The sequence below is a fragment of the Aulonocara stuartgranti genome (assembly GCF_965226115.1).
Source record: "Aulonocara stuartgranti genome assembly, chromosome: 20".
In the NCBI taxonomy this organism is placed as follows: Eukaryota; Metazoa; Chordata; class Actinopteri; order Cichliformes; family Cichlidae; genus Aulonocara; species Aulonocara stuartgranti.
In genome coordinates, this window is record NC_138956.1 from 13,588,380 (window position 1) to 13,614,863 (window position 26,484).

The 26,484-nt window shown below is 38.0% G+C and overlaps 3 protein-coding genes across 9 annotated transcripts in view; 1 reads left to right on the plus strand and 2 right to left on the minus strand.

The window, feature by feature from the left end:
• The window catches only part of LOC309697339 (uncharacterized protein), a 281,137-nt gene that overhangs the window by 84,880 nt on the left and 169,773 nt on the right, over positions 1-26,484 (plus strand). The window lies entirely within an intron of this gene.
• Positions 213-8,124, minus strand: LOC309697798 (uncharacterized protein). Of its 7 annotated transcripts, none has more exons than XR_014273912.1 (6): positions 4,487-8,124; positions 4,064-4,356; positions 3,773-3,871; positions 2,465-2,818; positions 2,147-2,283; positions 213-2,060 (listed from the first exon to the last, which is right to left on the minus strand). XR_014273912.1 is itself a non-coding variant. In XM_082519951.1 (2 exons), the coding sequence occupies exons 1-2, from the start codon at positions 8,081-8,083 to the stop codon at positions 4,216-4,218; spliced, it is 3,738 nt and encodes a 1,245-aa protein (XP_082376077.1). In that variant the 5' UTR covers positions 8,084-8,124; the 3' UTR covers positions 3,691-4,215. The 7 variants fall into 7 exon arrangements, 1 of the variants encoding a protein (XP_082376077.1); XR_014273915.1 differs by having other exon boundaries at positions 214-1,749; positions 1,838-2,060; positions 3,773-4,356; XR_014273913.1 differs by having other exon boundaries at positions 214-2,060; positions 3,773-4,326.
• LOC309697682 (uncharacterized protein) lies at positions 8,112-16,445 on the minus strand (the record flags this gene model as incomplete). The annotated part of the gene is made up of 6 exons (XM_082519797.1): positions 16,069-16,445; positions 14,429-14,460; positions 13,964-13,989; positions 9,413-12,615; positions 8,328-8,476; positions 8,112-8,130 (listed from the first exon to the last, which is right to left on the minus strand). The coding sequence occupies exons 4-6, from the start codon at positions 11,366-11,368 to the stop codon at positions 8,112-8,114; spliced, it is 2,124 nt and encodes a 707-aa protein (XP_082375923.1). The 5' UTR covers positions 11,369-12,615; positions 13,964-13,989; positions 14,429-14,460; positions 16,069-16,445.

A 26,484-nucleotide genomic window follows, 5' to 3' on the forward strand; every position in this document is an offset into this window, starting at 1 on the left:
CTTGTTTGCCATGTTTATGTTTATGGCCCTAAGATGCGCAGACACATGATAGGCTATTAACTGCAAAAATATACACATATATAGCAAGTGAGAGACAAAAATATATCCTCTGATTTGCTGGAGTTTTGTGTAAATACCATTTGGCAAGGATAAACAACATGTTCCTATGCCACATTAAAATTTTCACAAGCTTAATTTTTTCAATTAGTTTACAGTTTCCTGATTTGATGATAAATATGGTACCAATCTACAAAATACTGTCAAAATGAAGTCCACATTGTGATATATTTGAGGTGTGGAGAGTCACACAGCTGAACAATCGATTTGCATATTTAAAGAAACAAGGATCAAATAAAGAACATCGTTGTGGAATAAATTACAGTGAAAAATAATCACTGCTTTGCGTTAGAGAGTGACTTATGATGAGGTATTAATTGGCTTAACTTTACCTCTAACAGCTTTTCACATAGTGCTGTGACCAGGGTGAAATCCATCATAAAGTAACTGTAAACAGTAGAACCATTAGCATGAATGTTATGGTTCTACTCTGATCAAAACTCAAGTCAGCTGTTTGACCTGATATAAAATGATAAAGAGGAACACATATAAATGACCTTTATGAACTTTTCAAAATGACTTTATATGTCTGACCCATTATCTATATATATTACAGCAGCGGTCCCCAACCCCCGGGCCTCGGACCGGTACCGGTCCGTGAGTCGTTTGGTACCGGGCCGCGAGAGATGAGGCTCAGGTGTGAAATGTATAGTTTTCAGGGTTTTTATCGGTTTTCAGCGTTATTTTGTTATCGTTTTTATCGTTTACTCGGTTTTCCTGGGTCTTTTCACGTGTGTTATGAATAAATTTTCTTTTTTTCAGTACCGGTACTAGTTTTATTTTGTTATATTTATCCGCGACACCTTAAAGGCCGGTCCATGAAAATATTGTCGGGCATAAACCGGTCCGTGGCGCAAAAAAGGTTGGGGACTGCTGTATTAGAGCAGATGTGGAAAACCACTGTTAGACCTACTCTATACTAATGTAGTTACTGACACCCCATACTAAGGCAGGATTCATACAAACACACATTATTTATTCTCTTAAACACTTTCTTTTTTCACATTTTGAGATTGTGTAATTTCTAAAAAGAATACATGTAATGGTTCAATAGATATAGTTATTTAAATGTCCATAATAATCACATGATCATTTTTGTACATCCTACAATCCAGGATTTAGAGCTGTGTGTCTGTATGAATTCAGCTTGCTATACTTATAGACTTAGATATATTAATCCACTATTTACCCAAACAAGTTACATTGTTTGGGTAAATAGATTGGGTTTGTTCTACAAAATAATTATTCAACAATAAAAAAAAACACAAAAAAAATCTGCACATTAATCCAGAGTTCAGTTTCATATGTCTGATATTGTTAGTTAAATCTGATGACACAAACACAGTCAATAATTCATTGCTAGTGTGACATGTGGTCCTTTTTGCCTTTGACCAATGATATGCTGGGTACTTGGACCAGTTTAGTATTTGCTGTCACAGAGGAATGTTAACCAGAAATCCAGAAGACAAAACTTAAAAAAAATATGTTAATTGCAAACATGTTTTTGCTTAGTAAAAGGATTGAAATTACATGGAAACTGTCACCTTAAAGCCTCATTGTAAATATCATCACAAACAGATGTTTTCCACACAGTTAACAAAGCTCCACCACATCCGATCAGTGCACATAAATCTAAAAGAAAACAAAAACAAATAAAAAAAATAAAATTAACACAAGGGAAGACTTTTGACTTAATAACTACGCTTAAAATAAGTGTTACCTTTGAATATTTGTGGGAAAAATCTGATGCTACCCCAAGAATACAAAGCCACACTGGAAACGATGACAGGCTTGCAGCCCTCTGTCTTCCTGGAGTCAGGTGCCTGATCAGTAGCAGTGAGTTGACAGAAGTCGGTGTCTGTAAGAGTGGCCAAACACTGATACTCTGTCCACTTGAGTAGAGTCTAAGAAGCTGGAATGCAGGCACACTGGACGAGCTTGTTCTAAAAAATACAGAAAAAGGAACATTTTATTTGTGTTAAGGCCTAAAAACTACAAATAAGTTATGCAATGAACAATGTTGAAATACCTTATAGGTGCTGCAGGCCACATAACCAGAATCCAGAGCAATCTCACACTCACATGATGGTGAGGAAAGACATGAGCTCTGCAATGAGGTTTGAATGTCTCAGTTGGGACACTGAAGAACTCAGAAGACAGCAATACCTGCACAGAGAGACAGAGTAGAAAAAGCATAGATTTGTAATCCATAATGTGAATTAAAACTCAAAAAGTGTCAACAAGTATAATCATTTGAGTGTGGAATTATTTATGCACTAAACAGGATTTTAATTAATTAATTGAATTAAAAACACTGACATTTTTTATCAAAGATAAAGAATCATACCGCTCTCTGCTCTGAGGATCACTGAGCATCTCTGACAGGAAATACAGTTTCCTCAGTAGGAGTCATCATTCATGGTCTCAGAGGTGTGTAGTGTGGCAGCATCATGATGGTCTCCAGATCAGGCAGGAGGTCAGGTGATGGGTGTGTCATCTTCTCCATTGAAGACATACTGGTATGGCAGTTCATAAAACAGCAGTCTCTGTGTGGCATGTAGTTATCTGTGCAGTCCAGCACTGATGGATCAGGTTTGGCTCAGCAGTTCATGAAGATGGTGTTAAGATGTTGTTGTTTCAGCTGAGGATGGTGAAGTTTGAAGGTTTTCCCACAAAGGAAACAGGACTGTGTGTGCCCTGTCTGAAAAAAATACATCTACAAAACATAAAGTGCTTTTAACACCACCTCCCCACCCACCCATCTCAGCCCCCAAGTGTCTATATAATGCTGGTATGGGGTGTCAGTTACTAAATCTAATTAGTGCGTCAGAAAGCGGGGGCTACACCTAAAGCCCCCGCTTTCTGATGTCTTTGTTTATTAGCAGCTTTTTCCAGCTGTTCAGAGAATTCTGACTTGGCCTTTATCCACCCAAACCCAAACCCACCCGGATAAAGGCCAAGTCAGAAAATTGATGCAGAAACTTTCCATGTACTTCTAAATCAGTTTTTATACAAATTCTGTAAGCTGTGAAAATGTTTTTCTCTACATAATGTATAATTATAGACATCTCTGGTAGCCTAAAGATAGTTTAAAACTTTTAACATTTTTTACCTGTAAAACATGATAAGCAAAACCTCATTCATCCAAAAAACATTTGATTCTACAAAATTTACTATAATCAAGAAAATATAATTGTCTGTATTTATTCATGTGACCCATAATAAATACCTGCATTTATCTGTGATTTATTTATTTACTATTTCATATTTGAAAGCATCTTGGAGGGGAAGATCTCGTTTGTTGAGATACATACGTCAGAGTAAAAAAAGTATCAAAAAAGGAGATGACAATTAACATCCATGAAAAAATGTATAAGTAGATTTAGTCATTTAAAACATGAGAATAAAAAATAAATTATGTCCGTTTAATGCAGTATATTTCAGATCTGAGGTGCATGATAACAGAAAGCAGATCTCCCGGCTCTGCATGAAGTACAGCCATGATTTGGTGACATGATTAATAACATTGCAATAAGAAAGGGTCTTCTTACAGACAGAGTAGGGAAGACAATTTTTTCCAATGAAAAATCTTTTTCATACTCTACAATCAGTAAACTCTGTAACAAACATGATCTGTAATTGTTTCAAAACTCACCAGACGACTTCATGATTGGCTCGAGGACAGGACACAAAACACAGGGTTGTGGTAACTGTAGTATGATCTCAGAACACCGGAATGGAGACATTGATCTGGCTGAGAAATAAAAATGAGGTCAAGCAGGGTGTTCTTGTCTGTAGTGGCAGAAGTGATCAGCTGTGAATACCCTCTCGACTGAAACTGCTCCAGAATCTGTTTTCTTCCACTCTGCAACTGGTTCTCATTAAAATCTCCACACACAATGATTGGGTGACAGTCCATTATTTCAAGGGAATCTAAAAGACTTACCAGGTTTTGCATGAATGGTGTCAAACTGTAGTCAGGGGGTCTGTACACAACAGCAATGAGTGCAGGGAATGGAGCCTGAACCTTCAACACTAAAAACTCAAGATCAGTGACATTATGCAGATACTGTTTTACCTGAACCTGAAAATGATTCCTCAAATACACAACAACTCCCCCACCACTTCGGCTGGCCATGTGAGGAAAGTTTGTGTAGGACACATGTCTGTTGCGTTTGAACATGGTGTAGCCGTCCAAATGAAGACTGTCTGCAACAAAGGAGCCTTGGAGGTGAGACTCTGTGAGACACAAAACATCTGCTAAACACATTTCATGATGACTCTTGATGTCACTGATGTGAGATGGCAAACCCTCCGTATTGTGATGGATCAGTGTAAGAGTGTCAAGTCTGCTGGCTGTTTCTCTGACCTGAAGAAGAGGCATCATTTCCTCAACGCTGGCTTGTCTCATGGTTTGGAGTGCTGCAGTTACCTCGGGATTGGAGTAAATCTTTTTCTCATCCAAGTCCTGCAAATAGAGTCCACTGAGAGACGTCACCCTGCTGAGAGCAACATAAGCCATACCTGGTTCAAAAATGTTCTTCATTGAAACTACAGCTGTCTGTGTTGTAAGACCCTGAGTTTTGTGAATTGTGCAGGCAAATGCTAGCTTTACAGGAAACTGTCTGCGTACCGCTCCTTTAAACTTCAGACTCTCCTCTGCTCTCTCAATGTAAACCAGATCATCAGATGCTGCATTAGCACTGCGGTTGTGTCTCATAGGCTGCCGGTTGTCCATTCTGAGCCCCAGTTTGATTATGTGTCCATCATTTTCAGATCTCACCACCTTTACCAGTATACCAAAAGCACCGTTGACTAAACCGTTTAGTGTGTCCAAGTTTCTGGTCAGCATGACTCGAGCTCCTTCAGCAACATTCAGAGTGTCAGGTAAATCATTTCTCCCACCTGTAAATGGTTTGTCTCTTCGTTCCATTCTGCCTGTACGTTTATCCTTCTGGAAATCGTCTGCAGTGATGATTATGATGTTTGAATGAAGCTTCTTCAGGGTATCTGTGTTATGGGATTCCACATTCTTGTTGGTGGCATAAATGTGTAAGACCTCAGTTGGACATTCTTCTGGTGCAGTCACAGCCTGTGACAACAAATCTCTGTCGCACTGAGAAAGCTCATCCGTCTTTTCTTTCACTCTAATCCTGTTCAGCATCTCTGCAAAGGCCACATCATCTTTCTGACGCATGATCTCGGTTAGAGTGATCATCTGAAAATGTTCCTGCCATAGGTCAATCTGTTCTGGATCGTAAACGCAGAGAGGTTTAGACTGTCGCACTGGTGGCAGCTGGTAAAAATCTCCAACAGCTAAAACTGACATTCCACCAAAAGGTCTCTGAGTGCCTTTGATTTGTTTCAGTCTTGCATCCACATAGGCAAAAAGGGGTTTTGAAACCATTGAAATCTCATCAATAACAATAATTTCTGCATTCATCAGCTCAGATCTGACTTCATCCAGTTGGTTACCAAGTCCTTGAATGGGTGGTTTCAGACTCCTGGGTAGTTTCAGTAGAGAATGTAATGTAGAGCCATTGATAGAAAAAGCTGCTGTCCCGGTAAATGAAGTAAGTAAAACAGTTGGATTTGATATGTCAGCTTCTTCTGCATTAGCAGGCAGTCTGCTCAGGATCTTTGATGCTTCAGAGTGAATACATTTAATCAGATGTGACTTTCCAGTTCCTGCACCACCGTTGATATAGAAGAAAAATGGATCTGGGTTCAAACCACAAACTCGCTGAATACACCAGTCTCTTATGGCATAGAACACGCAGGCCTGCTTCTGGTTCAGATTCTGATACATTACACGTACCACGGCTGGATCTACTGCAGGTTGTTCTCTGATGGCTCTGATCTTTGTTACAGCATCAGACTGACGACTGTAGTCAGGGACATTCTCCTGTTCGTTCTCATCATCAGAATGTCTCTCAGGAAGATTCTCATCACATTGCAGCCTCACAACTTCAGATTCAGGAGCAAGATTACACCATTCATCGATCACAACATCCCTATTTTGTTCAAACTCTTCCAGTGCACTCTCAATATCCTCAGAGTTCTTCTCATACTTGTCTTTATTTCTTTTCACAATCCGTTTCACAGACTCACTGTGGTCTGAACATGGAAGTCGCACAAAACCCGAGTTGTAGAAGGACTGATAGGTTTGGAAACATTGTGGTTTCAGTTCCTGCTCTGATCTGTGTGGAAGGTAAAGTCTCAACAGTCGACCATAATATTGCTCAGGATCTTTTTCCTGTGAACAGTGGTAATACCTGATTATAGCTGGTTTATCATTCTTTCGCCTTTGTACAAATCCAAGCTGGTTTAGAAGAGGAAGCACATCTTTTCCTTCATTTGGACCACTCACCAACCGGCACAGGGCAGCAAAATCAGCCAGTGACATTTCCTCATATTCTGGGGTCTCAGGTCTGCATTTGTATTTATCACTCAAACTTGTCATCCAAATATTACAGCTGTCATGTGTTGTGCTTTCCAGGAAGCTCATGGGCCGACTCATTTTTACTGGGTTATCATCTGTTGGTACAAATACAACACTGCGGGAACATTTTTTCATTTTTAGGCCACAGACTCGAGTCACACACTCCTGTGCGCTGATCTCTCTCTTTTTTGAGTAAGCCTGCATCACAGCTCTCATTTCATCACATTCATTGACGGTGTTCTTATCAGAGTTATCGATAACTGTCTTCAGGTATTCAGAGAGGCCAGATTCTTTCTTTGTTATATATTTACAGAGGTATTCTACACATGAATAGGCATTCAAAATGAATGAGACATCTAAATTAGAGTTCCAGGCTTCAAGCAGATCTGGGTTGTAATTGTTGATCCAACAGTCCTTTGGGTCACGTTTCAGAATCAGAGCTGTTTTCTTGTTTATGTTCTGGAGGCATTGTTCATACTCATTCATTGTCAAGTTGCATCGTGACAGAATCTGCTCTATGGTGAGGGAAGCAGCTTCAGGTTCCTTCAGCAGGTTCAACAAAGGTCTGAGTTTGGCTTTTGCAGCTTCAGTGTCTGAATCCTCATCCTGTCTCACAATCATTGTTCTTGTGGATGGTGGTTTTGGAAACCCAAATCTACAACCAGAGTTCACACTCTTAAAGCATGTCTTTGTGTGGTTCTTGCTGTGCTTTTGTAGTTCAGTGACTTTTTTGTGCAGTTCAGGTTGTTTGTCTGGATCAGGGAGTTGAGCTGAGATGTATCTGTCCACAAAGTCACAGACAGTTTGGTCATCATCCACATCTACTTCTACCTTTTCTCGAATCCACAGCAACATGTGTATATGCGGACTACCTCTGTGCTGGAACTCAACTCTGTAAAAGTAATCAATGATCTCACCAAGGGGCTGTGCAGGAGAAAAAAGCAAATCTCTGAACAAAGCCTCAACACGCTTATCAAACATCCGCATGGTGGTTACTGGATTTGATCTTAGAATTTCACACTTTTCTGACCAGTCCAGGGCTTCAAAATCAACCTCTTCACCTTGCTGTCTCTTTATTGCTTGAATCACTTCAGGCCATCTCATCTCAGCAGCAGAGAAAGTGACAAAGAACTGAGGTGTTCCTATTTGACGAATCATACTGAATAAATCTTTGGTAGTTTTCTGCCAGTAAGCTGGAGTTCCTCTTAGTGGCTGCATAAATCTGATTGCATCTTTATTTCTTACCAGCTTCTCTACTTCTGTCTTACTTTGTAACATTCCTGATGTGATTTTGCGTCCATCTTTGGTCATAGTTTTACCTTTCCTTAGCTGTATTGTCATGCTGGAATTAGCCAAATGTATTTCAGTGACAAACTGTGAGAAAAACAGGTAATTTGTGTCTTTAGCAAATCTTGCATCAATGTTAAAAAGCCTTGACTTGAAGTAAGCACTCGGTGTGAGTTTAAGAAGTCTCTTTTCATCCAGTGTATTCTGACCAGTAGGAAACTGCACAGGAAATGCCATGGCTTCCAAATAAGGAGTTCTGAAGAAGCTAACAGGATTGTTTCTTTCTGCAGGAGCCACACAATATGTGTTATCAGTGAAACAAAGAATCTCTTCTGAAATGTCAACAGGCTGCAGACAGCTTTCTAGAGCAAAACCTCCATTGTTCAAATCACTTTCTGGTTCATCAGGATTTTGTTCCTCTGGTTGTTCATCACAGGGTTGCATATTAATAGCTTGTTCACTTTCAGACTCACTTTCGCACAAAAGGGCATCTTTTTCATAGTTGTCAATTTCCATTAAATCTGCTTCATCATAATCATCGCTTCCCATGCTGGCTTCATCACTGCTGTCATCATCAGGTAACGTTGGATCACAAAGCAATGCATCATCTCTGATAATAATATCTGTGTACTGCGGATGAATATGTTTCAGTTTATGCAAGGCTTGAATTAGTTTAGACCAAGTAACAGTCTGGAACAGCTGATGGCCTTTGTAGCACAGTCGTCTTTTCAGCTTTATCCTCATGATCTGGGAATGGTTTCTTAACCGAGGCAAACAGTCAACTGTTTGTTGGACTTCAGATGGTACACACACCACATTACCACGTATGAGTCTCTGTCTGCCCTTTGGAAGTGGAATAATCTTAGCAAAAGGTATGCATTTGGCAATCAGATGTCTCTCCAGAATGTTGAGATCGCACAGTTCAGCTGGAATATCCTGCAGTTCTAAACTGTTAACAGCAGCAAGTCTTGGCATGCGTCCACTTTTGAGGGAACTGTGACACGTGTGACAGATATATTCTTTTTTTCTCTCAACAGGAAAGCTGCAGTGATCATTACATGCTTCATCACACACATGAACAAATTTACCAGTTAGACACTGCTGAGCTACAGTCTGGTGTTTTGAGTAATTTTCTCTTTTGCAGATTTTCACCTGATTAGGAAAAGAAGCTTTTAGACAAACAGTACAAACATAAGATGGTGCTGACTTAATGTTGGATCTGAAACGAGATATGGCCTCATTCATTAAAGTGTTATCTGGATGACACTGTAAACTTTCAGCTGGTCGATGCATCTGACGATATTTTCTTTTTATTTTCATTGCACATCTGATATTATGCATCTGTCTAAAAGAAATACTGTTCCAATATTTTACTCTCATTCGTTCTCTCATATTGTCCTTGTGTTGCTGCTGAAATTGTCTCTCTTCTCCATAACGTTTAGTGATGTAACATTTTTTTTTCTGTCTAAATTCTACACTTTCTTTATATAGGTTAGAAACATATGACCTCATGTAAGCTTTATGTTTCTCTCTGAATTCAGCACAAGTTCTGTAATTTCTTCTTACATGTTCCTTCTGCTGTTCTCGGAACACGGGAGATTCTCTGTATTTTCTTGTTATTCGTTCCTTCTGCTTTTCTCGGAACACGGGAGATTCTCTATATGTTCTTGTTATTCGTTCCTTCTGCTTTTCTCGGAACACGGGAGATTCTCTGTATGTTCTTGTTATTCGTTCCTTCTGCTTTTCTCGGAACACGGGAGATTCTCTGTATTTTCTTGTTATTCGTTCCTTCTGCTTTTCTCGGAACACGGGAGATTCTCTATATGTTCTTGTTATTCGTTCCTTCTGCTTTTCTCGGAACACGGGAGATTCTCTATATGTTCTTGTTATTCGTTCCTTCTGCTTTTCTCTGAATAAAGAATCTTCTTTATACATCCTTATGACACGTTCTCTTTTTCTCTCTCTAATTTTAGCACTTTCTCTATAGATTTTTCTAAAATGTTCTCTCTGTTTCTCTCTGTATGTAGCATTGAGTTTATATAGATTCTTTTTGTACACACTCTTTTTCTTACTGTGATCAGAATCATGAGACTTTCTACTAGAATCTTTTTTCTTTGCCTTAAAGCTTTCATCAAAAGTGTACATCTGTCTTTCTTTCTTTTTCTCATTTTCCTTTCTCTGTGATAGTTTTTCTTGGACCAATAGTTGTCTCCTAATCTTTCTCCTTTGCTGTTTATTATGCTTCAACAGTTTATGTGAGAGTTCCTCTGTTGTCATAGTTAAACAGGAGGCAGTGTTTAAATCATTCTGAGGAACAGAATCTTTTATTACCTGAGTGTCTCTTACAGAAGATGCAGAGGTTTCTATTTCTAAATAATCAGAAGGACGATTGTTCAGCTCAGCAGCTGGCTCATTTGAATAATCCACTCTGGATGACATCACTTCAGTAGCTAAAGTGTCGGCCACAGTTTTCCGTGTCTGCTCAGTGGACTTTGGGGTTTCAAATTCAGGTTCATTTAAAGCTGGTGCTGGAACGGTTGTAGCTGTTTGTCTGTTTTCATCAGCATCTCTTTGGTCAGCAGCGTTTTCACTGTGGAACTCAACAGGCTGTAGTTCATAAGTGCAGGTTGGTGCGATGCTACACATTCGGTACAAACGTTTGATCCTGTCAATCATGTCGTTAAGACGTGTGAATTTTAACACAACTGCAGTTCCACCACTTACACTTAGCGACAATGGCATTCCTGTAGACTTACGTGGGTGAGGGTCAAAGTATGCGTATTCACCTGAAGTCAGCCTGCAAACTGCGATGACTGTTCCTCCCATGACTAGCAAAGCGTAGCGAAACTCTGAAGCCAAACGCTGTAGTCCCTGTTCAAGGCTCGGAAAGTGATCTGTACCATCAAATGTGCCGTAATGAGCAAACTGAGACATGTCGACTTGATACTCGTGTCTGCGGCTGGTGACAACTGAGGGAAGTTCATCGCAGGCTAGAAACACGCTGTTCACAAACCTCTTTCTGGCATCTGAATACACGGCATGGCCTTTGTCCAACACACGGTTAAGATCTGCTCTGGTAATGAATTCATCCTCGTGTAAGAATGACAGGAAAACCAAACTGTTCGCCATGCATTGCTGATTCCGGTACTTTCCATACTTAGCATTGGCCTGGCTTCGGGATGCACAGATGCTACTCACTCGTGGGCGACTTTCACTGTTTGTAACCTGTACATGAGATGGTCCTGGAGCTTCTCCATCATGCTGCGTTTGCACAGTTAGCTGGGGTTCAGTCTGGATTACCTGCTGTACTTTAGCATTTGGCACAGATGATGAGCTAACACCTCTCTTTACCACATCTGCATAAGACACTGCGGCCGTCTGAACGCTGAGCTGCACTTCTGGACTGGGAATACTTGTAACAGACACCTTTACCTGCTCACCGGTCTGAGAAACATTTACCTGTTCCTTCTCCTTTTGCCATCTAAGCTTCTGGGCCTGTGACCTTTGACCTTTCCTTGGCATTTTGTGCAAGTACAAACTGGACCTTATATGTATTTATACACAAATGTATACAAAAATCAACCTGTAAACACTGAAAAACTCCTCAAGTTTCTATTAAATGGATAAATGTAAAACTATACAAATGGTAAAGTGTTCTTATAACTGTTTAATTGATGTAAAAAGGCTGGCTTAAATACAAACTCAATATAAAAGTTATTGAAAGATCCTTAAAAGGTTTTATTGTAGCTTTTTCAAAAACTGTATATTATTCTTTTTTTTAACCAGACTGGTTAATGAATAGGTCTATACTTCTGTGAAGTAATATGCAGAATAAATCTCAACAATCAATCAACAGGCTATAATAAAACTCTTAGCTTTGAAGTAGACTTTGTGTAAATCTTTCAGATATCTAAAATTTAAAGCAAATATAAGGAGCTGTGGTGGTGTAGTGATCAGATGACAGGCGATGAGGATTCTTCAGCTGGATGTTCTGCAGCAGTCAGGAAACAGGAAGTCTGGGTCCTCAGGGCAGCTTCTCAATGACAATTGTAACTCAATACTTACACTGAGTAACAGAAATGGGTTTGTCCTTAAATAATATTAGTATAAACTTAATGTAGTCAAATGTTATAGTCAATGAAACCGACTTGAAAAATGTAGTTCAATCTAATTTAATATTTATGTAAATAGAGCAGTCTGAATGTATATATTACAAAATAACCAGATTGTCTTATTACAAATAAACCTTTAAGAGGTGTATATTTTATATAATTTATCAAAGCAATTGCACCTGTAAGCCAAACAGCCAATCAATGTTTATTCCAAAGTGTAATGCAAAATTAAAATGACAAATGTAGGGCTGTGTAAGTAGTTTCTACAGTGACTTCTACTGTACTGTATATTCAACTTCTTACTTGTAATTTCCAGTAAAATGAGTGGATATGAGAGAGTTTAACGACAGGAAAGAAGGAGCAGTGAGAGCAGAGATCTCTCAGATTTCTGAAAACAGATCGTCGAAGTTGCGGTAACTTCAATTTCCAAAAACTTGGTTTGTTGTCAACCTTGGTTTGTTGTCAAACTTGGTTTCTTGTCAAACTAGGGCTTATGCTTGTCAAAATTAGATAGAGTACATGGCGGAGAAATGATAGAAGATAGAATCCCTTGTCAAAAAAGATGGAGCAGGGAGAGGGAGAGTGATAGGACAGACTGAATTTGCTTGTTAATGGCTTGTTAATGATAGAGGGAGAGGGTTTTCTGCAGCAGGTCACCTGTAAGACAGAAAGAAAGTGGAATTAGACACACTTCCAATAAACCTGGCTTTACCGTATTTTTCAGACTATAAGGCACATTTAAAAGCCTTTAATTTTCTCAAAAATAGACAGTGCACCTTATGTATGGTTGTGCTTACTGATTTCAAACCACTTCTATGTGCTACACGGCACTCTGTCAAATCTGTCAAATGTTTTAGTATGACTTTGGTAAGCTACAAAGCAGCACCACTTGATGTATTGTCGGAGCATGGCTACCATAGTCAGCACCCTCGTAGAGTAATTCGTACTGTGCTTCAACATAATACGGTGTGTGTGTATAAGGGCCTGGCACCTGTTGAGAGCCATGCTTATGAAGCAGATTTCAAACTGATCAATCCACATTCATCAGTCCATAAATCCTGAAAAGTGAGTGTATTGTTCTGTATTTTGAGAGTTATTGTAAATGAGTTGAATAAAGTTTGACTTATCTGTTTTGTTTGGCTTAATGTGCCTTAGAATTTAGTGTGCCTTACAGTCCGAAAAATACAGAACATATATTATACACTGAAGAGTTGTACAGTACATTATTAGATTCAACTGAATGAAAATGTTTATCATATGGTGGTGGAACATTTCTAAGGACATTTTTGCATTCTATTAACACAATAAAAACAAACAGAGTCTGTAAACCAAGATGCGGTGCTACAGAAACTTACTATAAACATTATATGGTCAAGCTAAACCCACACAATGAAGTCAGAGCAGACAGTCTCAGACCACACTTACATGCACTCAACTCACATGATCCTAAATGCCCAAAGGTCTCAAATTCCCATTTCTGTGTGTACTTACCTGGTACAACAGTATATCATAATGTCTGGGGAGCAGTTAACATAAAAGTAAAAAATAATTTACTCAGTATGACTTTTGGCAAAATGAAAAATTTGGAGACAGATGACTCCTATACAGCAGTTTCTACATTTTTCAGTCAAATTTGGGGCATGTTTAATACACACTCCACTAAATCTACAATAAACTTAGCATGGCCGATATTAGGGCCTAATTAAAAATGTACTATGATGATAAGAGAGATCTGTAAGTCTGGAAATGTTTACATAGACTTTTCTAGGATCTGATGATTGCCAAGAGCTGTGCTGACTCACTGCACTAAACTGAATCTCCTGTATCTTGTATTTTGCTCGTTTGTGTTGTTGTGTTTGCACATCTCTGTTGCTTGTGGGGCTCGCACACAAGAATTTCACTCGCATGTGCTGTGCCAGTGTGCCTGCACATGTGATGTGACAATAAAAGTGATTTGATTTGATTTATAATGAGAAACATTTCCCTCAGACAAACCTTTACTTACCAGACTGAGACGATCAGATCAGCAGTCTAGAGAAAGGAAACAATTCATCAGATCACTGTTTGATGATTCAGACTGTTGAGCCTCTTCACACACAATCCAATTTACTGTGACATAAATTAACTAGTAAAATTCTCAATTTATTTAAGGCTTTATTAGCTTACTGTAGTCTAAAGAGGAGATAAATGAACTGCAGCATCTCACATGGCTATAGCAAGTGTAATAAAAGCATTCATTACTACAGAAATATAAAGAATAGCCAGCAATATTTGTTGGCACAAGTGCAGGATATACCAAATATTTCCTACACCATGTAATAAAACCTGACTTTGTGTTTTTGCCAATCAGTAAATGGAAACATATCACAAAAAGTCAAGTTGCCAAATGTCAAGTCAAGTATGTAAGTTGCCAAATGTGCTACGCAATGCCAGGTTCATACTGCTTCAGTTACAATCACTGTTTACTTACCAGCAAAGGCAAAACCAAAGATCTCTTTCACTCTGCGTAACAAAAGACAAAGCACAAAAACACAGAATGAGACAACTCAAATCAGCATCACAGTCAATACTGCATCACTCTGTGTAGTACAAAAGATTCAGTACACTTCTTTGTTTACCACAGCAACAAACAACTCTCCTCTTTTTCTACACCTTATTAAAGATTACTGTCTTCATTAAGGTAAAATGTGGTTTCATCCATTTGTAATAAGCCACACACGTTTCTCAGTTATGTGATAGCTCTATTAGTTTGGTGCTATTAGATAACACAGTAGATTTAATAAGCAATGATTTGCTACACCTAGCTCTGCACACTTTATCAAATTCTGACATCACAATTTCAAAGCATGAACAATCATAAATGAAAGCTTGGATGTTATTTTTGTAGGCTTCAACATTTGAGTTCTTCTGCATTCAAATTCTGCTTCCTAAAAATATTATCACCTGCACACAGTATCATTTAATATGCTGTTGTTTTAAATATCTACATATCATATTTATAATATTAATGGTGCACTGCTGCATTTTATTTATTTGAAGGTGGACTTTTTTATATTTCGTTAGTTTTTCACAAAGTGAGAAGTTAAACAGAGCTGCAGGTGTAGGTTTCATTAAAAAAAAAAACAACCTGCACAAACAAGTGTTTGTTAAACAGTTCTTAAAATTTAACTAAAAAACTAAAATTAACTAATTAAAAAAAACTTCTTGTTAAGAGATGTTATTATTCTTATATTATGTGTTTCATCCTCACTCTCTCTCTCCCTTCTGTTAATTAACCCACAGCACAAAAACACACCGGTACAGGCACGTGACTCTTCTTCTCCCGGCTTTCAGTCAGAAGCTGTGTCCCAAAATGTCGGCTGCATCCTCCGGAGGCCGCATTTGAAGGCCGATTATGTCACAGCCAGTCGACGAAGGCTGTCTCAAATGCGGCCGACAAATGAGTCCTTCATTTCCCCGAATAAACTTTTAACATATTTTTAGGCGAGAAAGTAGCGGTGTAAATTACAAATATCTGCTTGGTTTATCAAGACATCGCATATTTGCAAAAGTGTGCCGACGTTTTCAGAGACGTCTGTCACCCACCGGCTCGATGGCAAGCCGGGAGGGGGGTTCAGACCCCCGCTCTTTCGCTACTCAGGTTAAACATGATATACAAGTCACTCTGATAACTTAAAAATGTAATTGTTTGCCTTTTTCTGTGTTTTATTTGTTCTGGAGTAAATCGGTTTGGCTGAGATCAAAGTTATTAGATTATTAGATTAAATAAAGCTTTATTAATCCATCCGGTGGGTCCTCCGGGATTTTCACACAGCTCAATAAACGTTAAACGGTCGAGAATTTACGCCAGTGTCCTGTTATATTTTAAATAGCAAGGAGCAGACGGCCGAGTTTATTAAACTCCAGCGAGACAGCGGTGACGCAAATCTGAAGGCTAGACCGTCCAGTTTCACAGCCTTCTCGGTCCACGTAGACCGCGAAAGCTGGGTCCTCCGAAAGATGCAGCCGACGTTTTGGGACACAGCTAATGGCGGTAAAATGGCTCCTTTGAAGTTGCCGACCCTGCTGCTTCAGCAGCTAATCAGTGGTTCTAAAATGACGGCTCATTACCTCACAACCGAAAGAATGAGGCCGTTTTTAACTGACTGATTTGTGAAGAGAACTAACTTCAGCTTCCCTAACAGACTCAGAAACACTAACACACCGAATGAACCAAATACAACACAATAACTGTAATAAACAATCAAATGAACCATATTAATTTCACACTGGGCCTATAGCAGCTAGGCTAGGCGTTAGCACTTAGGGCTAGCATACCAAACACTCCTTTTAAATAGTAAAATTACAACGTTTCACTAAAAAAGCAGCCATTGTGTTACTTTAACATGACTTATACTTCGACTGGCTTCATAAGTCACTAACAACAACTGGGTAAATCCCTCATACAGCTTATAGACATTTCATTTCAGATAAGAGAGACAGAGAAGCAGCACTTACCGGCACGGATTGAGCTGAGAGTGGACGGAGATTCAGGAGTCAGGCGGAGACGTAAAAAAGGAGGCATTCACGAGTAGTGGGAAAAGTGGGAAACTCCACAATTACACAAAATTGGCATGGAAAACGTGAAAATATATGTAAATTTAAATATTATTATACTAGATTTTTTTGCAACAAAAAACAACTTTTAATTTAATTCTATAAGTTTAATAAATGTTTCAAATGGGATTCTTTGAATTTGAAATAATGGTTAAAAGACATAAATAAACACAAGGTCATTATGTTAAAATGTACTTTATTATGATAGATTTATTTAACTGACTGCAGTAATAAGAACAGTCTTCTTCTGAACACCAACACCAAGGAGCTGGTGTTGGTGATCGCCTAAGCATCCTCACAGTAGGAGCTGCAGAGGCTCATCTCACTCCACTGCAGGACTCAAGAGGTTCAGGAGGTCCCTTAACCCCACTGCCATGAGACTTTTTAACAGCGACTCCTGACATGTTCATTGCACATTTGTTTCTTTTACTCCAATACATATTGGTTGTAATCATATGAATTCTGAATTGCTTTAAAGCTGAAGCTGTCTGCTAAAACTAGCTGAAAAAGCTGAAAAGTTGCAGAAAAGGGTGGCCTTTTGTTGTGGGCAGTCTGAGGTACACCTGTGCACTACTCATGATGTCAGATCAGCATCCTGATGTGGCACACCTGTGAGGTGGGATGGATTACCTCAATATAGCAGATGTGCCCACTACCACACATTTGGACTGATTTGTGACCACTGTTTGGGAGGGATGGTTATATTGTGTATCTGGAATGAATTTTAGGTCTCTACGTCCATCCCATGAGGAATGGGAGCAGTAACAAAGGTGTTGCGTTTATATTTTTGTTGAGTGTATATTTGGCAGAAATACTATATTTGGCACAAATCTTATAAAATAGCAGAAATAGTATGATTTAGCACAATAGTAATAACTTAAACAGAAAAATTGGAAAAGCAAAATGGACAGGTGAAAAAATGCTGAACATGCTGAGGGTCCCTCAAATATACTTGTTAAATGAAAAAAAATCAGCAAAAAAATCTATAACAGCCACACAATCACAAATATGTACACATAAGGAAACACACATGCACAGAGAGACACACACACAAGATCCAATTCAGTCACCCAGTCTAAATATATTGAATTTGAATCTTAGAATGAGATCATCCCATTAAAAGGCTTACTCACTCTCTCTCTCTCTCTCTCTCTCTCTCTCTCTCTGTCACACACACACACACACACACACACACACACACACACACACACACACACACACACACACACACACACACACACAGGGAGAGAGAAGTAAGTTTCTAGGTCAGCCTGGGAGCTGCTGAATTTGAATCCACCAATCAGAGAGGCTGTGCACTTTTCCCCGCCAAAACAGGTGCATCTATTTGCACACGCAGCACAGAGAGGCACAGGATTATTGCAGTCTATTTCTCATAGTGACGACTCCCCTCAAACAAATGACCATAATTTCCTAACCGTAGGGGCTAGAGCGGTCATTCTTACACCGTTTTGTTCAGAAGAGATGGGGGAATCTTCCAGTGTTGACAATTTATCATTAAAATGCGAATTTTTAGAGATATATGACATGAATGACTTGTTGACTTAGAAGCCACGAATTCCCCAATATGCAAATTTGAATGCCTCAGACCACATATATGATTGGCTGGCTGGGAAGCCGTGCAGGCCCTGATTTGTGGATTTGAATTCCTCAGCCCTCAGATATGATTGGCTGGCTTAGAAGCCATGAAGGCCCCAATATGCAAATTTGAATGTCTCAGTCCTCACAGAGGATTGGCTGCCTGGGTACCTGGCAGAAATATATAGAAATACTATGATTAAGCATAAATACTACATTTAGTAGAAATACTATGTTTTAGCACAAATACTATAAAAAGCAGAAATATTATAATTTAGCACAAATAGTATAAAAAGCAGAAATATTATAATTTAGCACAAATAGTATAAAAAGCAGAAATACTACATTTAGTAGAAACACTATCTTTTAGCACAAATAGTATAATAAAGCAGAAATACTATAATTTAGCAGAAATACTGTATTTACCACAAGTACCGAAAAGTACCAGAAATACTATGATTTAGCAGAATAGCAATAACTTACAAAATTACAAATATGGAGGCATATTGAAACAGAAATGCAGAGAGGGACACACAAACACAGGCTCTAATCCAGTCAACCAGTCTAACTATATTCAATTTAAATCCTACAATGACATGCTGCCAAATAAGGGTAGGGTTCTCCCTCTCCCACTAAACACACACACACACACACACACACACACACACACACACACACACACAGACACAGAGGGAGAGAGCTGCCGAATTTAAATCCACCAATCAGAGTGGCTGTTTACGTTTTCCCGCCAAAACAGGTGCATCTTTTTACACACGCAGCACAGAGAGGCACAGGATTATTGCAGCCTATTTCTCATAGTGAGGACTCCCCTCAAACAAATGACCATAATTTCCTAACCGTAGGGTCTAGAGCGGTCATTCTTACACCGTTTTGTTCAGAAGAGATGGGGGAATCTTCCAGTGTTAACAATTTATCATTAAAATATGAATTATTAAAGATATTTGACTTGTAATGCACCATAACTAAGTAGAGCGAAGCAAAAACTGCCTTGACTTGCCCTCAAACAACGCTTTCTAACTCTAAATCTATTTTGAGTATCGATATCATTCTTTAACCGTAAGAGACAGCAGGCTTTGGTGAACAATCATGGAAATTTTCAGGTCTCTGTGGAAATCCAACAAAAAGTTATGACAAGAGAAAAAAGTGGTTCATTTCCACAGTTTGAAATCTGAAGAAATCTGAGCGAGGGACAAATTTCCTACCCTCAAACAAGTCCAATTCATTTCAGAACGGTAATAGGTGAGAAAGAAATTCTTGAATTGTGAGCGTCAGGAGTGTCTGAAGATATACCGGGACAAGCCTCATGTCTTAAAGTCGCTTCGTTAAGGAGATATGACGATTCGAATATGCCTCTCATTACAGAAATCCAGCGATGATTTTGAACAAGCTCTCCATTGACTTTATATGGAGAGTTTTGAGACCTTGTGTTGGTCTGAGGAGATTTGCCAAAATTCTATAAACCCCACAACAATGATGGTGACATTTTCTGAAAGCCAGCAAAAATACCTACGTTTTGATGTATAATTTGTGGAAGTTGAGTGAAAATTGAGCAAGTAGCAAGAAGTTGTTCGGACGTGAAGTGAAAATTGCAAAAGCTTCAGTGGCACACTGGAAGCCAAGAGCATAGCAACCATTACAACGCATGTATTTTGTGAAAAATCATAATTTTGCAACTCAAAACTTTAAGAGGCATAAAAGTAAAACAGTAAAAGATTTGAAAAAGCTGAATCATACCTGAATAGCCCAATAATTTGTGAACATTTTAAAATTTGAATGGTTGTTCTAGGCGAAAGTATGAGGAAGTAGTTAAGTTTCAAAAACAAGCAAAATTTAGCAGAATTTTGGAAGTTTTCCATTCATTTCAATGGGACAAATTAAAGGAAAAAAGTGGAATATTTTAAAAAGTATAATAGCAAAAAATAGCAAAAATCATAGCGATGTTTAGCAGAAATAGCAGAATAGTATAAAATTTGAACGGTGAAAATAGCATAAAAATTGTGGAAGTAGTTAAGTGCCAAAGAAAGCAGAAAAAGTGGCAACTAGAATAATAATAATAAAAATAATAATAAAGAATAAAGAGAAACAGGAACTCAATAGTGTGGATGCTTAAAGCATCCACACAATAAAATATAACTAGAAAGTGCATTTTCTGAAGAAACTGCAGTGTGAATGCTTGAATCTGAATGTATGCACTGAAATGAATTAATTGCTGAATTTTGAGTTAAAACTTTTTTAATGAGATAAAAAAAAAAACCCGAATTTAACCTGAAAACAAAAGTGCTGAACTGCTAAAAGCTGAAGGTTACACAGAAGAAGAAGTTGGAAAAAAGCTGAAAATGTTTTAATTGTAAATTAGAAAAACCTAAGAAATGAGAAAAGAACATTTAGAGTCAGAAAACATCTGAAAGAATATTAAAAGGTCATATTCTTTGAATCACTGAATGACTAAAATGTGATCCCTCCACTTGGATCCACACAGTTTAAAAAGTTTACATCTCTGAGCTTTGAAAGACAAGATGTTGGAAAGAGAACAACGATGGCGACGTTTTGAGGGTAAAATGATGGCTTTAACACTGTGGACACAGCAGCAGTTGAAAGAGAAGTGTTTAAGATGAATCTTGGCAGAGTGAGAGAGAGAGCTCGTTAAGCAGGCAGGTGTGAGCCTGGTTGCTATAGTGACTGCACCCAAGGGCTCCATACACACGTACACAGACATGCACCTCACTTTTGCTGCTTAAAATGAACAGAAAAGTCAGGCCGAAACAAATCGCTCCCAAATGAAAAGTAAAAGTCGTATTGACAAAATTCTTTCACCGTGAGCGACAGCAATGTCTAGTCTACCTAATTCTCAGTTTTCATGTCTGTGGAGTTTATTATATGGACGTGGTGACAGTGGAAAGACACCATGCTCTTCTGATTTTCAAACGAACCTTCTGAGCCATTTTAACATTAGAGTCTATGGAAGAGTTGGAGGGAGGAGGCTGTGCATTGGTGACATTTATGAAAGAACCATAACACCTAGTACAATAGTAAACACATTGGATGAAAGAGGACAGCCATGGCTACGTTTTGAGGGTAAAATCATACCTGTAGAGCAAACGCTGTGGACACAGCAGCAGTTTTAAAAAAGATTTTAAGATTAATTTTTTTGCTCCTCTCACTCTAGCAGTTGAGCTGTCTCACTCTAGCCCCAACATTCCGTCCCATACACACCCATTATAAACTCTGAAACGGGTGAAAAAACATCATGAAACTTAAACTGGAACTGAAGAAAAAGTATAATAGATATTGAAAAGATAAATACAAGTTGAATAGTTGAATGTCTTGTCTTCGTTTTAAAGTTTGAATGGTGGCTCTATGTCAACGTATGTTGAAGTAGTAAGAGTTTAAAAATGAGTGAGTTGAAGGAGAATTTGAAGGGTCTCCCCATTGAAATACATGGGAAATTTTTGTTGAAAAAAGTTGAATAAAATTAAAAATATAAATGTTAAAAATGAGAAAAATAGAAGCACACCATTCCAAAAGAAGAGGAATCTAATGGTGTTTGAATGGTTTTTCTAAGTTGAACGGTTTTGAAGGAGATAGTCGGCGAAAAACGTACGGAATAGAAAATAATAATAAAGATTAGAAGAACAATACTGTGAATGCTTTTCAAGCATTCACACTAATAATAAAGATTACAACAACAATACTGTGAATGCTTTTCAAGCATTCACACTAACTAGAAAGTGCATTTTCTGAAGAAACTGCAGTGTGAATGCTTGAATCTGAATGTATGCACTGAAATGAATTAATTGCTGAATTTTGAGTTAAAAATATTGAATGAGATTAAAAAAAAAAAAAACGAATTTAACCTGAAAACAAAGGTGCTGAACTGCTAAAAGCTGAAGGTTACACAGAAGAAGGAGTTGGAAAAAAAACTGAAAATGTTTTAAATGTAAATTAGAAAACCCTAAGAAATGAGAAAAGAACATTTAGAGTCAGAAAACATCTGAATGAATATTAAAAGGTCATATTCTTTGAATCACTGAATGACTCAAATGTGATCCCTCCACTTTGAGCCACACAGTTTAAAAAGTTTAAATGCCTGAGCTTTGAAAGATACGGTGTTGGAAAGAGAACAATAATGGCGACGTTTTGAGGGTAAAATGATGGCTGTAACACTGTGGACACAGCAGCAGTTGAAAGAGAAGTGCTTAAGATGAATCTTGGTACAGTGGCAGGCAGAGCTCGTTAAGCAGGCAGGTGTGAGCCTGGTTGCTATAGTGACCGCACCCAATGGCTCCATACACACGTACACAGACATGCGCCTCACTTTTGCTGCTTAAAATGAACAGAAAAGTCAGGCCGAAACAAATCGCTCCCAAATGAAAAGTAAAAGTCGTATTGACAAAATTCTTTCACCGTGAGTGACAGCAATGTCTAGTCTACTGAATTCTCAGTTTTCATGCCTGTGGAGTTTATTATATGGACGTGGTGACAGTGGAAAGACACCATGCTCTTCTGATTTTCAAACGAACCTTCTGAGCCATTTTAACATTAGAGTCTATGGAAGAGTTGGAGGGAGGAGGCTGTGCATTGGTGACATTTATGAAAGAACCATAACACCTAGTACAATAGTAAACACATTGGATGAAAGAGGACAGCCATGGCTACGTTTTGAGGGTAAAATCATACCTGTAGAGCAAACGCTGCGGACACAGCAGCAGTTTTAAAAAAGATTTTAAGATTATTTTTTTTGCTCCTCTCACTCTAGCAGTTGAGCTGCCTCACTCTAGCCCCAACATTCCGTCCCATACACACCCATTATAAACTCTGAAACGGGTGAAAAAACATCATGAAACTTAAACTGGAACTGAAGAAAAAGTATAATAGATATTGAAAAGATAAATACAAGTTGAATAGTTGAATGTCTTGTCTTCGTTTTAAAGTTTGAATGGTGGCTCTATGTGAACGTATGTTGAAGTAGTAAGAGTTTAAAAATGAGTAAGTTGAATGAGAATTTGAAGGGTCTCCCCATTGAAATACATGGGAAATTTTTGTTGAATAAAGTTGAATAAAATTAAAAATATAAATGTTAAAAATGAGAAAAATACAAGCAATCATGTCCAAAAGAATAGGAATCTAATGGTGTTTGAATGGTTTTTCTAAGTTGAACGGTTTTGAAGGAGTAGGCTTTCAAAAAACGTACGGAATAGATAATAATAAAATAGAACTAGAAAGTGCATTTTCAGAAGAAACTGCAGTGTGAATGCTTGAATCTGAATGTATGCATTGAAATGAAATAATTACTGAATTTAAGTTAAAAATTTTGAATGAGATAAAAAAAAAACCCCGAATTTAACCTGAAAACAAAAGTGCTGAACTGCTAAAAGCTGAAGGTTACACAGAAGAAGAAGTTGGAAAAAAGCTGAAAATGTTTTAATTGTAAATTAGAAAAACCTAAGAAATGAGAAAAGAACATTTAGAGTCAGAAAACATCTGAAAGAATATTAAAAGGTCATATTCTTTGAATCACTGAATGACTAAAATGTGATCCCTCCACTTGGACCCACACAGTTTAAAAAGTTTACATCTCTGAGCTTTGAAAGACAAGATGTTGGAAAAAGAACAACGATGGCGACGTTTTGAGGGTAAAATGATGGCTTTAACACTGTGGACACAGCAGCAGTTGAAAGAGAAGTGTTTAAGATGAATTTTGGCAGAGTGGCAGAGAGAGCTCGTTAAGCAGGCAGGTGTGAGCCTGGTTGCTATAGTGACCGCACCCAATGGCTCCATACACACGGACACAGACATGCACCTCACTTTTGCTGCTTAAAATGAACAGAAAAGTCAGGCCGAAACAAATCGTTCCCAAATGAAAAGTAAAAGTCGTACTGACAAAATTCTTTCACTGTGAGCGACAGCAATGTCTAGTCTACCAAATTCTCAGTTTTCATGTCTGTGGAGTTTATTATATGGACGTGGTGACAGTGGAAAGACACCATGCTCTTCTGATTTTCAAACGAACCTTCTGAGCCATTTTAACATTAGAGTCTATGGAAGAGTTGGAGGGAGGAGGCTGTGCATTGGTGACATTTATGAAAGAACCATAACACCTAGGACAATAGTAAACACATTGGATGAAAGAGGACAGCCATGGCTACGTTTTGAGGGTAAAATCATACCTGTAGAGCAAACGCTGCGGACACAGCAGCAGTTTTAAAAAAGATTTTAAGATTATTTTTTTTGCTCCTCTCACTCTAGCAGTTGAGCTGCCTCACTCTAGCCCCAACATTCCGTCCCATACACACCCATTATAAACTCTGAAACGGGTGAAAAAACATCATGAAACTTAAACTGGAACTGAAGAAAAAGTATAATAGATATTGAAAAGATAAATACAAGTTGAATAGTTGAATGTCTTGTCTTCGTTTTAAAGTTTGAATGGTGGCTCTATGTGAACGTATGTTGAAGTAGTAAGAGTTTAAAAATGAGTAAGTTGAATGAGAATTTGAAGGGTCTCCCCATTGAAATACATGGGAAATTTTTGTTGAATAAAGTTGAATAAAATTAAAAATATAAATGTTAAAAATGAGAAAAATACAAGCAATCATGTCCAAAAGAATAGGAATCTAACGATGTTTGAATGGTTTTTCTAAGTTGAACGGTTTTGAAGGAGTAGGCTTTCAAAAAACGTACGGAATAGATAAAATATAATAACTAGAAAGTGCATTTTCTGAAGAAACTGCAGTGTGAATGCTTGAATCTGAATGTATGCATTGAAATGAAATAATTACTGAATTTAAGTTAAAAATTTTGAATGAGATAAAAAAAAACAACCCGAATTTAACCTGAAAACAAAAGTGCTGAACTGCTAAAAGCTGAAGGTTACACAGAAGAAGAAGTTGGAAAAAAGCTGAAAATGTTTTAATTGTAAATTAGAAAAACCTAAGAAATGAGAAAAGAACATTTAGAGTCAGAAAACATCTGAAAGAATATTAAAAGGTCATATTCTTTGAATCACTGAATGACTCAAATGTGATCCCTCCACTTGGACCCACACAGTTTAAAAAGTTTACATCTCTGAGCTTTGAAAGACAAGATGTTGGAAAAAGAACAACGATGGCCACGTTTTGAGGGTAAAATGATGGCTGTAACACTGTGGACACAGCAGCAGTTGAAAGAGAAGTGCTAAAGATGAATCTTGGTACAGTGGCAGGCAGAGCTCGTTAAGCAGGCAGGTGTGAGCCTGGTTGCTATAGTGACCGCACCCAATGGCTCCATACACACGTACACAGACATGCACCTCACTTTTGCTGCTTAAAATGAACAGAAAAGTCAGGCCGAAACAAATCGTTCCCAAATGAAAAGTAAAAGTCGTATTGACAAAATTCTTTCACCGTGAGCGACAGCAGCTTCTAGTCTACTGAATTCTCAGTTTTCATGCCTGTGGAGTTTATTATATGGACGTGGTGACAGTGGAAAGACACCATGCTCTTCTGATTTTCAAACGAACCTTCTGAGACATTTTAACATTAGAGTCTATGGAAGAGTTGGAGGGAGGAGGCTGTGCATTGGTGACATTTATGAAAGAACCATAACACCTAGGACAATAGTAAACACATTGGATGAAAGAGGACAGCGATGGCTACGTTTTGAGGGTAAAATCATACCTGTAGAGCAAACGCTGCGGACACAGCAGCAGTTTTAAAAAAGATTTTAAGATTAATTTTTTTGCTCCTCTCACTCTAGCAGTTGAGCTGCCTCACTCTAGCCCCAACATTCCGTCCCATACACACCCATTATAAACTCTGAAACGGGTGAAAAAACATCATGAAACTTAAACTGGAACTGAAGAAAAAGTATAATAGATATTGAAAAGATAAATACAAGTTGAATAGTTGAATGTCTTGTCTTCGTTTTAAAGTTTGAATGGTGGCTCTATGTCAATGTATGTGGAAGTAGTAAGAGTTTAAAAATGAGTAAGTTGAATGAGGATTTGAAGGGTCTCCCCATTGAAATACATTATAAATTTTTGTTGAATAAAGTTGAATAAAATTAAAAATATAAATGTTAAAAATATGAAAAATAGAAGCAGTGTTGTCCAAAAGAATAGGAATCTAACGGTGTTTGAATGGTTTTTCTAAGTTGAACGGTTTTGAAGTTATAGGATTACAAAAAACGTACGGAATACAGAATAAAATATAATAATAATAATAATAATAATAATAAAGATTAGAATAACAATACTGTGAATGCTTTTCAAGCATTCACACTAATAAAGATTAGAAGAACAATACTGTGAATGCTTTTCAAGCATTCACACTAATA